The 17,816-nt window shown below is 37.7% G+C and overlaps 1 protein-coding gene across 2 annotated transcripts in view; it reads left to right on the top strand.

Annotated features, from left to right (window-relative positions):
• The window catches only part of LOC126334857 (probable multidrug resistance-associated protein lethal(2)03659), a 420,094-nt gene that overhangs the window by 300,902 nt on the left and 101,376 nt on the right, over positions 1-17,816 (top strand). For both annotated transcript variants that reach the window (XM_049997527.1, XM_049997528.1), the window contains exons 17-20: positions 410-560; positions 11,891-11,997; positions 12,371-12,494; positions 15,262-15,432. In XM_049997527.1, the coding sequence (XP_049853484.1) occupies positions 410-560; positions 11,891-11,997; positions 12,371-12,494; positions 15,262-15,432 (553 nt within the window). The remainder of the gene's footprint in view (positions 1-409; positions 561-11,890; positions 11,998-12,370; positions 12,495-15,261; positions 15,433-17,816) is intronic.

Below are 17,816 nucleotides of genomic sequence, written 5' to 3'. Positions count from 1 at the left end.
AGACAGGAGCTCCATGTTCTAGGAATAGCAGAAAGGATCCAGTGGTACAGAAAGGAATGACATGATCATCTTCTGTGCATTAATCAAAGCTTGACACTAAGAAAAATCTATGATAAAAGGCCCTGGCACAGTAGAGGGATGGGATGATGGTGAAGAAATGATGCAATAAGTTTTAAATTGCTTGATTTTAGAATTGATTGATGTTCAACCCCAAAATGTATGTGATGATGAAACACTAAGTGAATAAATTTTCCATTTTGTTTGGCTTGAGAAATCAATAGAAAATAATATTTATTTTCTTGCAGTACTTATGTGATATTTGAATCATAGTGGCAAGTAAAACATAGAACATTATATGTAAACTTCCAAGTAACGTTATTGCATACTCATGATGTTGTGGTTCTTTCAGATCATCCTTTTGCTTATAGGAACAGTTATCACAGTTGCTGTGATTAATTTTTGGACACTGATACCAACTGTAGTATTGATTGGAGTATTCTGGGTGATTCGTAAAATATTTCTTTCTGCCTCACGCAGTCTGAAACGCCTTGAATCAATAAGTGAGTACTTTAAAGCATGTGATATTTATTTTTGAAATGGTATGAGTAACGAATTTATCATTAATCTATTTGTTTGCCATGGTTCATGGTCATGAATGTAAATGTCTAAGGCAGATTTATCGTAAGGGTTTGTGTTCCAACACATTTACTAACTTTGGTAATAGTAAAATATTTGTCAAGTTACATGAAGGGATCAACTGGTTCTGATTTACTATTAGAGGAAAAGACGAGAAATTATTAATGAATACAAAGCAACTCAACTGCTATCTTTTTTAATTTTACTTATTTAGTTATTTAAAAAAAGAAGGAAGAAAAAAAGAAAGGAATGGAAGTAAACGATAATTTTTATTGGGTTATGAAATATGGCTGGATGCAGATCTGGTATGGTAAACTAGTACTGTATGCCAACTGCAATTTGGAATTATTTCTCATGCTTTTAGTCAGTTTTGCAATATTGAGTTTGTAAAACAGTCCATCAAGGATAATTAAAAACACAAATTTTCTGTTTTGGTAAATCTTTTGTTTGAATCATGAATTAGCTCAGTAAATTTGGTAAACAGAATTTCTTTTACTCTGGCAGCCTGTGAAGACAACTGTTATGACTGAAAGAACACAACTCAGTCACTAACACACATTTATTACATGCACTATGGAAATACAAATACATATCACAAGTGAAGATCCTGTCTGATAAACAGTGTCCAGTTAGTCTGGCCAAGGGTAGACAGTGATCAATAGAATATACTAAAATGCTTATCCAAAATTTGGAGCCTAGTTGTAATTCTTGATCATTGCGGTAGGTAACAGTGTAGCACAATGAAGTGAGATGAACTGATTGTAATGGCCAACATACTTATTTAAGTAAGGTCATGTGTAGTGTTGCACTTGCAAGAGCGTGATAGTGCGAGATCACTTCCAGGTCTCGATGGTTTGGCATCAATCAAAAATATCGAATTTGGACTGTGTGCCAGCCAACAACTCTTCACAGCATGGTGTGGCTGGTGCTGTTGTTGTTAATCTCTTTGGCAGATCAGACACAGTGCTGCCACTGCACAGACTGTCTTGCTTCTCATATCTGGCTATGACATGAAGTGGCAGTCATTGCAGTAAGTCATAAGGAGAATGTGGTAAAGACAACATAACCATAGAGACAGAAACATGATTGTGATGTGTTTTGTTTATTTGTACCTGTATTAATTCAATGCACATAAAAATAAATACTATTTTAATAGTTGTATTTATTTTGCAAGTTCATTTCCCAGATATAGATCATGATGCTGGATACTCCAGTAATTTCTATAATGTTATAGACAAACCTGTACACCATTAAGACAGTATTGAGGCCAATATTAGAACTATGGATGATTACAACAGTGCTTTTGGAGAACTATTTGAAAACTGTAGGAATATATAGCCCCTAAACAGGAGTAGCATACTTGTTACCAGTGTGGTTTCTTGATATCAGTATGCAATACAGCAAGAGGAAAATTAAGTTACATGCTAATAAGAACAACTGTGATGGCAATCAAAAGAAGGTCAACTTTTATCTAACCAGACAGTGACTCACTGGTAATTTGATGCATCTCGATATCTTAGCAAATGCTCTCAACATGCCCACTATTGGCACCAATTCATAAATTAGGCATATTAAAAAGGTGATTGAAGATAGTAAAGATGAGATGCAGGCAAAGTGATTAAGGAATAGTACTTTAGGTACAATACCATTAAAAAATTAGGAACAATGCAAGAATGTAAAGGATAATTTACTGGATGCCCTCTCTGTCCAAACAGGCCTTGGAAGGCCTGACTGCTGTGTCATCCTCAGCTGATAGGTGTAAGTGGAGGGACATGTGATCAGCACACTGCTCTCCCAGTGGTTGTCAGTTTTTGTGACCAGAGCTGCTACTTCCATATCAAGGATCTCCTCAACCGGCCTCACAAGTGCCGAGTACACCCCACTTGCCAACAGTGCTTGGAAGACCTGGATGGTAACTCATCCAAGTGCTAGCTGAACCTGATAGCAAATAACTTCACTGATCTGACGGGAACTGGTGTCACCACCGTGGCAAGGCTGTTAGCAAGTTACATGATACATTGAAAAATTATTTATGATAAATGGCAAGAATCAGTTGAACATTGGAACAACTGTACATTGCATAGAAAAAGTAAAGAAAGAATTTCCAAAAAGAAATCTTGAAGAATCATCATCATTAGACATCCACTGCTGGATGAATGCCGCCTTTTCTTTGCATTACTGTCTTCAGCTACATGCATACATGTTGCTCCTGCATGTTTCCCAGTGTGACTTACTCATCTTCCATTGGTTCACCAAATCAGTATTTTCTAATCTCTTTGAATCTAGTTAAGAAATAGTGTGTTCCATTTATCATCCTTTTTCCTGCTCACTCCCATTTAATTTTAATTATGGTCATATTTACATCATCCATTCCTGTCTGTAGTCTGACACACTTGTCTATTTTCCTATGCCCTGTAGTAATTTCCATAACACGTCTTCCTTTCTCAGTGAGTAATTCTCAGTTTTTTAATGTTTTTCACATGGAAAAAACCATCTTTCGCTGTCAAAACTCCTAAAAACTGGTATTGACTGAAAATCTTTCTTCCACTTTGAAAACTATAATTATTTTACCAAAAGCATTCTGAGCCACATTTATTTTTAGTCCATCCACTCATTATATTCAACTACCCTAACTGCAAAAATTAATCAAAGTCAACATTAATTTGTTCGATCTTTGTTTCTTTTTAACCTCATTGGGCTGTGTTGGCTGGAGTGGGCAAGGGGAGAAAAGACGCACTGAACAGGAGGTAAGGTTGGAAGGGGTGATAGAGTGCTGGGAAGGAGAGGCAGCGGGGCCACAGAATAGGAATATGGCACCAGTGAGCTCAATTTGAGTGGAGCCAAGGGGGAGCTGTCTGCAGAACACAGTGACATGTAGGAATGGATTGGGAGGTGGAGGAAGAAGAAAAGAACAAGGAGACTGTGGAGAAGAGGATGTCAGTGCAAAATGAGTGAAATTAGTCATTTATGGAGTTGGGCGTCTGACATGGGTAGTGAAGGCTGAGGCCAGAAGAGTCTGAGACTGAAGGATGTGTTGCAAAGACAATACCCATCCTTGTCATTCAGAGAAACTGATGTTGGATGGAGCATACAGATGGCATGATTGTGAAGCAGCCACTGAAACTGAGCATGTTCTGCTCAGCAGTGCATTCTACCAATAGGTGATTAATTCCACTCATGGTCACAGTTTGGCAGGATCCATTCATTGTAATATGCTGTGCAGATGTTACAGCAGGGCTGGTATATAGTATGACTGCTTTAACAGGTGGCCTTGCCTCTGATAGATACGTTATGCATATAGCAGAGTAGGATATGTTGGGGGATGCAACAGACAGGTCTTACACTTGGGTCTTCTACAGGGATGTAACTCATATGGCAAGGACCTGCGAGTAGGTATAGCATAAGGCTGAATGAGGTTAATTCTTAGATTTGATAAGTACTGGAATCCATTTTGGGAGGAGTACGAAGGTTTTTGAGTAGGATGTTCCTCATTCTTGGGCACAGTGATACATAGTCAAAGCTCTGACAAAGTATGCACTTGTTCCAGTCCAGGATGCAGTCAAACTGCTGCACCAGCACAGTACAACTGGGTTGCAAAATATAATTGTGCAGATGTGCTTGCATTGTGCATATATGTGTATTCTCTTAACTCTGAAGAAAAATATGTCTGAATTCTTAGCAACATATCTCTCTCTCTCTCTCTCTCTCTCTCTCTCTCTCTCTCTGTGTGTGTGTGTGTGTGTGTGTGTGTGTGTGTGTGTGTGTTTGTGGGTGGGTGGGTGAGTTGGTGGGTGTGTTGCTATATACACTGTCTGACAAAATAAAAAGTTATGCACCCAGAGGAGGAAACAAAATGAAACTTCATAGGTTGGGAGGTAATGTGATGTTATTTCGGTGATTACAAAACTGAGTCAAATTTACAAAGAACTTGGCAGTATGAGCCCACTCCCCAGCATGATATTGCACCCCTCTGGCCTGGATGTGTGCACTGATTCAGTTGGGACAGATGACACAAAACCATTGTGCCATCTGGGGAGGCAAGCTGACCCACAACTATTGTAACTGGTCCTTGATCTTAGATACTGGCACTGGAACTGAGTTGACAATGAAGCTGGTCCAACACATGTTCTATCAGGGACAGATCTGGGGTTCTTACCACCCATATAAGTACCTCAACATCATGCAGACAGTTCTTATAGACACATGCCATTTGGGGACCAGCATTGTCCTGTTGAAAAGTGGAACCACAGTACTTTAGCATGAGAAGTAACACATAAGAATGCAGGATATCCATGACGTACTGTTTTGCCATCACATTTCCTTCAGTTACTGCCAGCTGTGACCTGAAGTATACCTTATGGGTCTCCAAACCATTATTCCAGAAATAACTCTGATGTGCCTCTCCAAAACATTGGAAGAATGGGACCCTCCCCAGGCCACCACCACACTTGTCACACAATCATCATCTGGGGTAGAGCATAACCACAAGTCACTGCTCAGCATCATTGATCTGCAGTCCATGCCAGCCAGTAATGACATCACTCCAGACACAGCCATTTTTGCTGTGGTGCTAACAGCAGCCTACGCATGGGACAGTAATTCCTTAGCCCAGCTGTTGCTAGCTTCCAACAAATAATTGAAGACATGCACAAAAAAACAGGCTAACACTCAAAGGTAAAAGCTTAGAGATAAGTGTTGCCAACTGTTTCAGAGTACGGGAATTGACATTGGTCTCACCCCTAAATATCACATTAGTATATGAAGAGGTGAGACCAATGTCAATTTTAATAGTTCCTGTATCCAAAAACTGATGGCAACATGTATCTCTAACTTTTTAACATTGAGGTTTAGCCCATTTTTCTGTGCATGTCTTCAATTATGGCATGAAATATAATGTGGCAATAAGCCCATTATTTGTATTAAAATGGCAGGTACAAATATGAATACCGAACCATGGCTACAAGTATGTCTGCCTTCAGATTCCAAATCAGGTCACCGTCATATCCTAACACCCCACAAATCTGGATATTGAATGACCAGACCAGTTGGCTAAATGGAGACCCACAATGAGTCTTCTTTCAAATTCTGTCATGTGCTTATAACACTGTCTCACATGAGTATGTGGCATCTCATTGCCCTTTACAGTGGTCACTCAACATCTGAGGCTGTTCACATCCATTAGATGCCCTACAAGACCTGGTAAGTTAATTACTTAGTTAGTTTCATAGTCCATGGATCACTTGTATCATTAATGGAAATAATAGAAATTCTTCTACAAAATAGGAGAAGTTGTTAAGGAGAAACTTGCAGTTTATTTTCAAATTCTGTATGATCAAGTCAGCAATCAAAAATTTTAGTGGCACTATTATACACTTCTTTTTGCACTAAAGACAATCTTAATGGGAAGTAATAAATGCCATTTTTATTCTGGTACCATTATTGTATACTTCATTTCTCCTTTTTAACTGCAGAGCATTGTAAGAACAAATTGTGAGGGAATAAATGTATTGCAAAGTTTTAAAATCATGAACATGGCCAGAGGCAGCAACTGTAATGTTCTCTTCATGTAGAAAAAGTAGAAAAACAGCCAAATCAGTTGCTATAGTACAAGGTTTACTGACAACTGCTTGCTGTAAGTTTCAATATCTTAAAAAGCACATTCTTCAGAAGTACCAATGATTAACACTGGTTATACGATGTTGTGGAGGTATGTTGAAAGTACTGTCATAAAGGACAAATGAAGATAAAATTCACATCTATAATAATAAAACCACCAAATTTCATGCTGGCTGTCATTATAAAGTGCTTCACAAATGCTACTAGTGAACTTCACTTTTGGAAGCACTTTCTGATAACAGCACAATATTTTATGTTTTTATATTTATGGAGGTGAATTTGATCTTCATTTGTGCCTTACGGCTACTTATTTAGTGTGCCTCCACAACATCTTGTAACTATTGTTAGTCATTGATCGTTCTGAAGAAGACATTTTTAAAGATGTTAAAACTAAGGTCAAGTAGTTTTCAACAAACCTTATACTATTGCAACCGAATTGCCTGTTTTTCCACCTTTTCCTACATGATGATAATGTAAAGCAGAAGTCAAAATGGCTAACTCCTTAAGCAGATGTGCACAAGATAACTGTGGGTGAGCACTGCATATTATCCTTATAGAACATTTTTGAGCAATAAAGACTTTTCTTCTTAGAAATGACTTACCCAGAACATTATTCCACATGACAAAATTGAATGAAAATATAAGCAACTTAATAATTTGTCTCTCTCAAAGATTTGCAGTCATTCAAAGAGTGAATGTGGCCGACAAAACTGATGACAACACTAAGTATGAACAACACTAATGCACTGTGATGGTTGTACTGTCTGTCACAGTGAACTGCAGTGCTACTTATTTACATGCCAAAAAGTTGTATTGACATCTGGCCATGCCCTCGGAATGCTTCACTTATTTTTCAGGCAGTGTATTATATGTAAGCTTCTGCTTCTGGAAATGTTGTTCCATACAAATCCTATGTCTGTGGGCTGAATTAGGCTTGTAATGTTAGGTAGGAATAAACTTCACAGTTCTATCTCAATTCAATTGAAATTGAGCTTCTGTTAGCTGAGATGGAGCTGCCCAACTCTTCAGGCTGACTAATGAAACCAGTCATGAAAGACATCTGCAGACAGCCACATGCTTTGAATAATTTTTGTAGTAGACTGAGAGACTCATGGGAGCTTTTTTTCCAGATTTGTTGACTCTTAAGATTTGCCAGTGGCCACGTGTGGTAAATGGTGTCTAAAGTAATGGCACATGTCATTACAGTCAGTTGTCCATTATTATGCTTAGCACTCATGTCACTCACATCATTTCATCATCTTAAAGTTATTGTGGGTAATGTTCTAAAATTTAAGCCTGTCTCATCAACACTGTACAGCTGCATGAATGTATAAGTCTGTTTCCTCCTGAAATCCTGCGCAATTCTTCACAAAACACAATGGCTACTATGTTGTGTAATGGGGAACCTTCATCCAGGCTTTGTGACTCTCACACGTTTTTGAAGTGTAGCCACCTTTCACATGCCTGCTATAATTAAGAATCCAAGTACACATACCTGATTCATTGCCCATAGAACTAGATATGAATTGTGTACTGTGATGATAAAGGTCAATTTTGTGAAAAATTTTAAAATTATTATTTTTTTATATGGAAGAGGCTGAAAAGGATTAACAACTTTTTTTTATTCCTTGTCCAGCCACCTGTAGTTTGAACTGATGGACTATACTTACTAGCTCCATAGAACTGTTTCTATAAATTAAGAGTATGTTTCGTTCCTTCTAATTTCTTTTCAAATGAAACCACTACATGTTTTGTTTTAGCTTTTTTGACTTTCATGGACTTAACATTTGATATGATGCTGTTCAATTGCTGGCAGACAACTGAAACTGCAACAAGAAACAATCACACTGGTCTTTGTGAATGGAGGCAAGTCTTACTACTGCAGAAAGAAAGCAGCTGATAGCACTGTTAAGGCAGAACACGAGAGGATTTTCACTGAAACTAAGTGTTCTTAAGAACCTATTGAGCAACTGAATCAGAATGACAATGAAAAAAATCTTGCAATCATGCTGGCTGGGGTGGCCGAGCGGTTCTAGGCACTACAGTCTGGAACCACGCGACCGCTACGGTCGCAGGTTCGAATCCTGCCTCGGGCATGGCTGTGTGTGATATCCTTAGGTTAGTTAGGTTTAAGTAGTTCTAAATTCTAGGGGACTGATGACCTCAGAAGTTAAGTCCCATAGTGCTCAGAGCCATTTTATTTTTATCTTGTACCACAACATCAACTCATTTAGAAGCTGAGTAGCAAGCCAAACTTTTCTTTTGTCCTGTACCTCTGGATAACACATGGGGGAGGGGGGGGGTTGTCATTAAATCCTGAAAACACCTTGGATAATTCGAAGTAAAAATAACCCATTCAAACCCCAGGTAAGTGGGGACCCTGCTGTAGAAAAGTATGAAAATACTGCTCACTAAGTGAAGCAGACAAGGTGTGAGAAAGTGAGCCACCATGTGCATAAAAAGCAAACTATGAATGGAATGAAAAATAAACCATTGTGCTTTAGAAAAATTAATGATGTATGCTGAAGGCACAGAAATTATCTAAATTTTCATCATGAATTTAATTTATTTTATGACGGATCTGACAATGAAATTTTTTGTCAGACAACAAGAACACACACATATTCATTACATGTGAGTTGGTAAATTTTGATAAAACTTATCACAGTGTGGGAGCACAATTCAACTTTGAAATACAGTGAATGCAGTGACAAATATTTCCTTAGGAGTGTGAGGAGCCTCATTTTGCTTGTGTCAAGGTAGCATGAGAGAGACAGAGATACCGTAAAGATTGGTAGTCACATAAAGTCTAAAATTCAAAAATAAAAACAATTCAGGCAAAACAAAATGAGGAATTCTATGATATAATGCAAACCTAGAATAATTGCTTTATGAGTGACAAGTTACGTGGGAAGAGAAGTACAAGAATTTAAGAGCTGTTAAATCTGTTTCAAATTAACAGGCTGTGGAAGAAAAAAATTGCAAAAGTTGGGTGCATTCTATAGTTTGTTGATTTCTTTTTCTGGTGTTGTTCTTACAATAGAATCATTTCCACACTTTGTTAAAAGTCCAATTTTTTCAAATGTTGTTGTGGTCTTCAGTCCTGAGACTGGTTTGATGCAGCTCTCCATGCTACTCTATCCTGTGCAAGCATCTTCATCTCCCAGTACTTGCTGCAACCTACATCCTTCTGAATCTGCTTAGTGTATTCATCTCTTGGTCTCCCTCTATGATTTTTACCCTCCACGCTGCCCTCCAATGCTAAATTTGTGATCCCTTGATGCCTCAAAACATGTCCTACCAACCGGTCCCTTCTTTTTGTCAAGTTGTGCCACAAACTCCTCTTCTCCCCAATTCTATTCAATACCTCCTCATTAGTTACGTGATCTACCCATCTAATCTTCAGCATTCTTCTGTAGCACCACATTTCGAGAGCTTCTATTCTCTTCTTCTCCAAATTATTTATCGTCCATGTTTCACTTCCATTCATGGCTACACTCCATACAAATACTTTCAGAAACGACTTCCTGACCATTAAATCTATACTCGATGTTAACAAATTTCTCTTCTTCAGAAACGCTTTCCTTGCCATTGCCAGTCTACATTTTATGTCCTCTCTACTTCGACCATCATCAGTTATTTTACTCCCTAAATAGCAAAACTCCTTTACTACTATAAGTGTCTCATTTCCTAATCTAATTCCCTCAGCATCACCTGATTTAATTTGACTACATTCCATTATCGTTGTTTTGCTTTTGTTGATGTTCATCTTATATCCTCCTTTTAAGACACTGTCCATTCCGTTCAACTGCTCTTCCAGGTCCTTTGCTGTCTCTGACAGAATTACAATGTCATCGGCGAACCTCAAAGTTTTTATTTCTTCTCCGTGAATTTTAATACCTACTCCAAATTTTTCTTTTGTTTTCTTTACTGCTTGCTCAATATACAGATTGAATAACATCGGGGAGAGGCTACAACCCTGTCCCACTCCCTTCCCAACCACTGCTTCCCTTTCATGTCCCTCGACTCTTATAACTGCCATCTGGTTTCTGTACAAATTGTAAATAGCCTTACGCTCCCTGTATTTTACCCCTGCCACCTTTAGAATTTGAAAGAGAGTATTCCAGTCAACATTGTCAAAAGCTTTCTCTAAGTCTACAAATGCTAGAAATGTAGGTTTGCCTTTTCTTAATCTTTCTTCTAAGATAAGTCGTAAGGTTAGTATTGCCTCACGTGTTCCAGCATTTCTGCGGAATCCAAACTGATCTTCCGCAAGGTCCACTTCTACCAGTTTTTCCATTCGTCTGTTAAGAATTTGTGTTAGTATTTTGCAGCTGTGACTTATTAAACTGATAGTTTGGTAATTTTCACATCTGTCAACACCTGCTTTCTTTGGGATTGGAATTATTATATTCTTCTTGAAGTCTGAGGGTATTTCACCAGTCTCATAAATCTTGCTCACCAGATGGTAGAGTTTTGTCATGACTTGCGCTCCCAAGGCCGTCAGTAGTTCTAATGGAATGTTGTCTACTCCACGGGCCTTGTTTCGACTCAGGTCTTTCAGTGCTCTGTCAAACTCTTCCCACAGTATTGTATCTCCCGTTTCATCTTCATCTGCATCCTCTTCCATTTCCAGTACATCACCCTTGTATAAACCTTCTATATACTCCTTCCACCTTTCCGCCTTCCCTTCTTTGCTTAGAACTGGGTTTCCATCTGAGCTCTTGATATTCATACAAGTGGCTCTCTTTTCTCCAAAGGTCTCTTTAATTTTCCTGTAGGCAGTATCTATCTTACCCCTAGTGAGATAGGCCTCTACATCCTTACATTTGTCCTCTAGCCATCCCTGCTTGGCCATTTTGCACTTCCTGTCGATCTCATTTTTTACACGTTTGTATTCCTTTTTGCCTGCTTCATTTACTGCATTTTTATATTTTCTCCTTTCATCAATTAAATTCAATATTTCTTCTGTTACCCACGGATTTCTATTAGCCCTCGTCTTTTTACCTACTTTATCTTCTGCTGCCTTCACTATTTCATCCCTCAGAGCTACCGATTCTTCTTCTACCGTATTTCTTTCCTCCATTCCTATCAATTGTTCCCTTATGCGCTCCTTGAAACTCTGTACAACCTCTGGTTCTTTCAGTTTATCCAAGTCCCATCTCCTTAAATTAGCACCTTTTTGTAGTTTCTTCAGTTTTAATCTACAGTTCATAGCCAATAGATTGTGGTCAGAGTCCACATCTGCCCCTGGAAATGTCTTACAATTTAAAACCTGATTCCTAAATCTCTGTCTTACCATTATATAATCTATCTGATACCTTTTAGTATCTCCAGGATTCTTCCATGTATACAACCTTCTTTTATGATTCTTAAACCAAGTATTAGCTATGATTAAGTTATGCTCTGTGCAAAATTCTACCAGACGGCTTCCTCTTTCATTTCTTCCCCCCACCAACGGCAAGGTCCATGGTTCATGTTTTTTTTTTTTTTTTTTTTTTTTTTTCAAATATATGTTTTAAAATGAGGCTATATTTGCATAAGCAGTGAAAAAAAATCATATCAGAGATTATTGTAATGCTAAATTTAATTTAGAAATGATATATGTATTATTGATGACCTTATCCCTGTTTTTCAGCACGCAGTCCTGTATTTTGTCACGCCAATGAGACCCTTCAAGGCCTTCCAACCATTCGTGCCTTTGGTGCACAGAAATTTCTCGAAAAGGAATTTGATCATATTCAAGTATGTCTATTAGATACTTTTCAATATTACATAGACATGAGTCAGACTGTATATCAATTAATTATGTTTATGTTAATATTATTAAAAGGAAAGTTGCTACTCACCATATACTAGACATACTGAGTCATAGATAGGCATGACAAACAAAGCTTTTGGCCAAACAGACCTTCATCAGAACAAACAAAAAACAAACACACACACACACACACACATGCAAATGCAGCCCACACACTTATGACCACAGTCTCTGGCTGCCGAGGCCATCTGCGACTCAGCATCTCTGCTATATCATGAGAAGCAGCCATCCTTTTCACAATATTGTCATTAACCCATCCTGAATTTTCCATTGTCTGATTATGTTTATATTTTACAGGACGTAAATTCATCTGCTTTTTACATATTTACTGCTATCAGTAGAGCTTTCGGACTTTGGCTGGATTTCGTTTGTGTAGCATATCTTGCTGTTGTCACATATAGCTTTCTAGTCCTGGGACAAGGTAAGTTCTTCAAAACTAGATGAAAAGATTGGAATTATAAAAAATACAAGTTACTAATGTCAGGAATAAGGAAACTGTCCTTATTTATATACATATATCTTCAATGAACATTGGTTTCGATTGCAGTTGCTTAATTATTTGTACCTAATTCCATTGTTAATGAGCACTTAAGTTATTAACATCATTGAAACTCAATCAGTACTGGTGTACTTTTTCAATATAATAAAAGTTTTCAATTTATATTGTCACATCATTTTATCCAACAAACCAATCTTTCCATACTTCTACAGACTTATTCTTTATTCTGCTATGTATGACTCCAGCCTTAAGATATGTTAAAAAGAAAAGCTGTTTCACACAGTAAGAGAAAGGAATTCTGTCATTTACAAGTAAAGACACCAAAGCTCCTAAAATATCTAACAACAGAGCTATTAAAATCTGTCATTTCTCCAGTGACGACTGTTATAGATTCATATACATTCAAACTCCACAATATTGCACACATTATGTGTAGATGTAATGATAGAGCTTCTAAATGAGTAACATAATATAACTTGAGCAATTCAGAATCCCACCTGGAAATACATAATGACTATCAAAGACAGCATGCGAAGAAATACCTTTCATCTTCACTTTTTGTTCTCCTTGGCCCCAGTGCTGATTTCAGTATTATCAATGCCCCTAAAAACAGAAGTGCATGAGTGCTAAACAAGCCTAAAATGATGCATCTCTGGGAGTTGTTCAAAGCTGTTGCCTGCATAGCACCCCAATGCAGAATGGCAGTGCAACAAGATATATATGCTTATGTATGCTCAGTGTTATGAAAACCACAAGCTTATCAGCACTAGAAACCAGTAGCTTCAGAAACCACATGAGCATGCTAATCACTATAGTGTTGTTTGCAGTGACTGAAGGCCACAAATACACAAACTACACTACTAAATAGCCCAACGTTGCATATGCACAAATTGTGGGACGCGACTCAGAGATGCACAGGGGTGCCTTACACAGAGAACATCCCAGGGTACCTCTGAGAACTACAACACCAAGAACTGCTTCTCATCTTTTGACAAGATCAATGTGTAGCTTTTTTTTTTTTTTTTTTTTTTTTTTGGAGGGGGGGATCTGGGTTCTTTATGATAATATACATCAAATGATCAATACATTTTACAGCTTCACAAACACCAGATCCTTTACACCACACATAAATAGCAGCATCTTGATCCACCTTATGATGTCTATGAGTCCTCGGTACAAAAGGCATTGTACAATAAATATAGATGTGCTGTTTTAGGCATGTTTAGCACTCACATGTTACTGTTAACAAGGTCATCGATAATACTGAAATTAGTATCAGGGCCAAGGACAAAAATAAAGCGAAGGCGAAAAGCATAGCTGTCCTTGATGTTCGTTGTGTTTTTGCAACTGGATTTTGAATTTTTCCCTTATAAAGGATCTTGGATTTAACCATAATACTGGATGGCTTACCATGGCCATTGTTCACTGAGTAGGTATTGAGAGAATACATATGCGTATATAAGCTTTTGTAAAGATTATAAATTAGCAAACAGCAACATTAATGAAGGTGACCATAATGTATATCTTGACTGTGTAGTTGTCTTTACCTAGATATTACCTGTTCTCTTTGGAACTGACGCTAAGCTTCCATTCATTGACAAGAGACTGGCATATTGCATCTCATCACTGAAATGTTGCACTTGCAAAGCATTTGGAGTATACACAAGGAAGTTTACTTTTTGTTCATTACCTGGAAAACTGTCACAGAACACAAGAATCCTGACTGTGGAGCAGTTTATTTTATGTTGTGGAGCAGTTTATTTTATGTTGTGCTATAAAGTAATTCTTAAGATTTTGGAATGACCTATATTGTTTGGTTTGCTTAATGTTTCATGGGCATTAGTGTCCAACTTTACTAGTGGGTAGTATTTTCCCATATCATTTTTTTTTTAAATCTCTAAACTCCCTTCTGTTCAGAGTCATGAATTTGGATTAGGATACTAATGTCATATTTGAATATGGAGATTGTGTTGATGCACTAGTGTCTTTTTAGTCTTCCTTCAATTTACACTTGGTTTGAATCAGACTGTAGGGGTTTCCAAAGTAATCAATATTTGAAAATCTGTAATGTAATTGGATAGATAAAAAAGTCCACTCTCTAAACAATGACAAGAGAACACATACATAGGAAGGTAATTTTCAAGCTTTTGGAGCCAGTGGCTCCTTATTCTGGCAGAAGGGTTGAAGGGGAAGGAAGAATGGTGAGTAAAAGGGCTTGTGAGGTTTAGGAATGGAGAGAATCTGAAAAAGTTGCCCAGAACACTGGGTCAGGGGAGACTTAGCTATCTGGTAAGACTACGGCTGATACAGTCCCACATCATACTCCAACTAAACTGGTGTCCTGTCTTTAATGACCCAACATCTGATACAATTTTATCTTCAATACAGAAAATGAAAGTTGATGTTGTATACTGTGATGGAAGACTTGCAAATCATATAAAGATGAATCAAAGCTCACTGAATTGTTTTGTGTGGATCATTTTAATTTCATGTGAAGTAGAAAATTTGCAGAAACTGCAATTAATAATAATTAATGTTCATTTGTCTAAAGAACTGCCAAAAAATGTAAAGCATCCGCTTCAGGGGGATAATTACACTAACGCAGTTAACATTTTACCTAAAATCATATTAAGTAACCTGTTTGCAGAATTCCTACAACTGTAATTTCTGTTATTGAATGTTCTTGCAGATGTGTTTGGTGGTAGTGTGGGCTTGGCAATCACTCAGTCTCTCAATCTAATAAGGATGTTCCAGTGGGGAATCCGTCAATCAGCTGAGCTTATAAACCAGATGACAGGTGTGGAACGTGTCTTGGAGTTTGCTGGTTTGAAGCCAGAACCATCTCTTGAATCACCTTCTGGTAAGATTATTCATTTCAGGTTTGGCAATAGTATGACAGAGCTAATTTTTCCATTCCTGAATTATGTGCCAGTTATGAGATCAGAGTTGTGAACAAAAACTAACACTTAACATTGAAAGCATGTTTATTAGCACACACACAAGTACAGAAGGGGTTGAACTATCTGCTTCAGCAGAGCACTCCTATTTATATTTAAATACAGTGGTAGCTTGTGCAGAATTTTAGCAATGTGCTACATTGTGAAGGCCTACAACCTTTAGACTTACAAGAGTAGTAATCATTATAAAATTGAATATATTTTACATATATAAGTTGAATTGCTTTTATTTAACTTATATTTAAGATTTATAATTAACAGTTTAGCATTGCAAAGAATAAAGTAAAATGAAAGAGAGAGGAAAAGAAATATTGATAGCAATGGGAAACGAAGTCAAGCAGACTAACTGCCAGTCGGAACACTTGACCACTTGGCCATGGTGCCATTATGACAACTGCTGCTCTAAAACCCCTCACACTCTACACTTGCACAATATATTATACACAATTTTAAAGAAAAATACTGACCTTGTACTGGAGCAATATAACAGTCATAACATTGGAAGTGAGGACACTACATCAGAGCATGCATACTTGAAACACAAAAAAGCAGCTGTGTCCCTTCTCTTGAGTCAATTGTAGTGTGGCTGAACATCATTTCAGCACTCAACACTGTTTCTTGGTTACCACAGAGAAAGTACTAAGAAACTGTTTTCATCCATTTTATTTGCATACCAGCATGCATCCAAAGAGAAATGGTGTGATTTTAGTATGATTTCTGTTCACATTAGAAGAGAAATGTTATGATTTCCACCTCATATTCAGAGAGAAATGTTGTAATTTAAATGTAATATTTACCAATGCTGTAGCACATTAACGCATGATAACTGGACACTGCTGCTTAAATAGAATGTTCTAGTGAACAACAATATTTGATAAATAGGCAAGTTCCATAAACGTACTAAAATCAGAAATGTAAAGTCATTAATTGTAGAAGAAGGTAGGAATCAAACTAGTGGCCTCCATGTTGTTAACCACCTGTTGTACCTGCTACACCACAGTGTTTGACAGACAGCATGCAGCATAGCTCTTTCCCTCCTCACAAAATAATGGTTCACTGTTTCATGGTGGATTGTAGAATACTGGATCTGGTCTAGTCAGTGATCCTTATGATGATGCTGGAATTTTGGTTATGTAGCCACATCCTCATAACCAACATGACATTGACATAGCATTTTTTCCATTGAGGTAGTGTGAACATAGGCAGACCTTCATTTTTATGGTATGAGTTTCCCCTATCACCAATCTGCATTTCAGGACTTCATGCTAAGGACATGATGATGTCCCTACACTTTTGTTTCCTTGGTGTAAAATAATCATCCTCAGCTTTGTATATGATATCTGTCAAGCAATATTGGATTCAGTATGGACCAAAGTACCACTATCTGTTGGCCATGTAGGATTTTCACCTGGAGCAGACTCAATCCAGAGATGATAACCCAATTTCATGCATGTTTGAGAGTGACCTTGTCTAGGATGCAGTGATGGGCTTCATTTCACAGCTAATTTTAGCCACTAGCAGTTGCTCAGTGTGCATAGAACAGCCCTCCTATTTGATTTTTTACTAGTTAAAAATCAGTGAACACTATTCTTTTTTCTGTGCATTACTGTATGTCATGCCCAGAGCATCTACAATGGAAAAATATCTGTGAGGTGTCCTCTCTTTTCCAAATATCAGTTTTTCTGCACAGCAGTTGCATTGGTGAGGTAGACAGTTGCATCTGAATCATCAAGAACTTGGATCTTGTCTGAAAGTTACAGCAAATTTCTGGAGTTTCTGACTCCATTGCTCGCTATTGGTCTGGCTTTTAGAGGTTAGTGACAATGAGTGACAAGGTTATGCTTTGACTAACATTGTTACCTCGTCCTGTGTTGGGGTGGCAATCAGTGTTGTTACTTGATGCTGTGTGGTTTCAACATCAACAGATCTCATAAACCCTCATCTCTCTTCTATTACTATTAGCTGTATTAGTGATATGAGGTCCTGATGGTCTCCCACATCTTTTGGCGTACTCTCTTCTGGTGAATTGCCTCATTGTGCTAGCACCATTTGATGAAGCTTTGTGCTGTCTAGTTTAGGTTTCTGCATGTTCCATGGATCATATTTGCAACAACTCGCCATGATATGGAATGTCTAAGTAGGCTCAATGGTGATATCCTTCAAAATCAGTGCTTAGTAAACTCCTCTGTCATGCCCTTCATCAGTTGTGAAACCATGCTGACTTTTGTCATATTAAGATTCACAATACCAAATCAATTTGTACACACAACTGTTGTCATAACCCTCT

This window comes from Schistocerca gregaria, chromosome 2, assembly GCF_023897955.1.
Source record: "Schistocerca gregaria isolate iqSchGreg1 chromosome 2, iqSchGreg1.2, whole genome shotgun sequence".
Classification (NCBI taxonomy): domain Eukaryota; kingdom Metazoa; phylum Arthropoda; class Insecta; order Orthoptera; family Acrididae; genus Schistocerca; species Schistocerca gregaria.
This window is presented reverse-complemented; position numbering and strand designations above follow the sequence as displayed.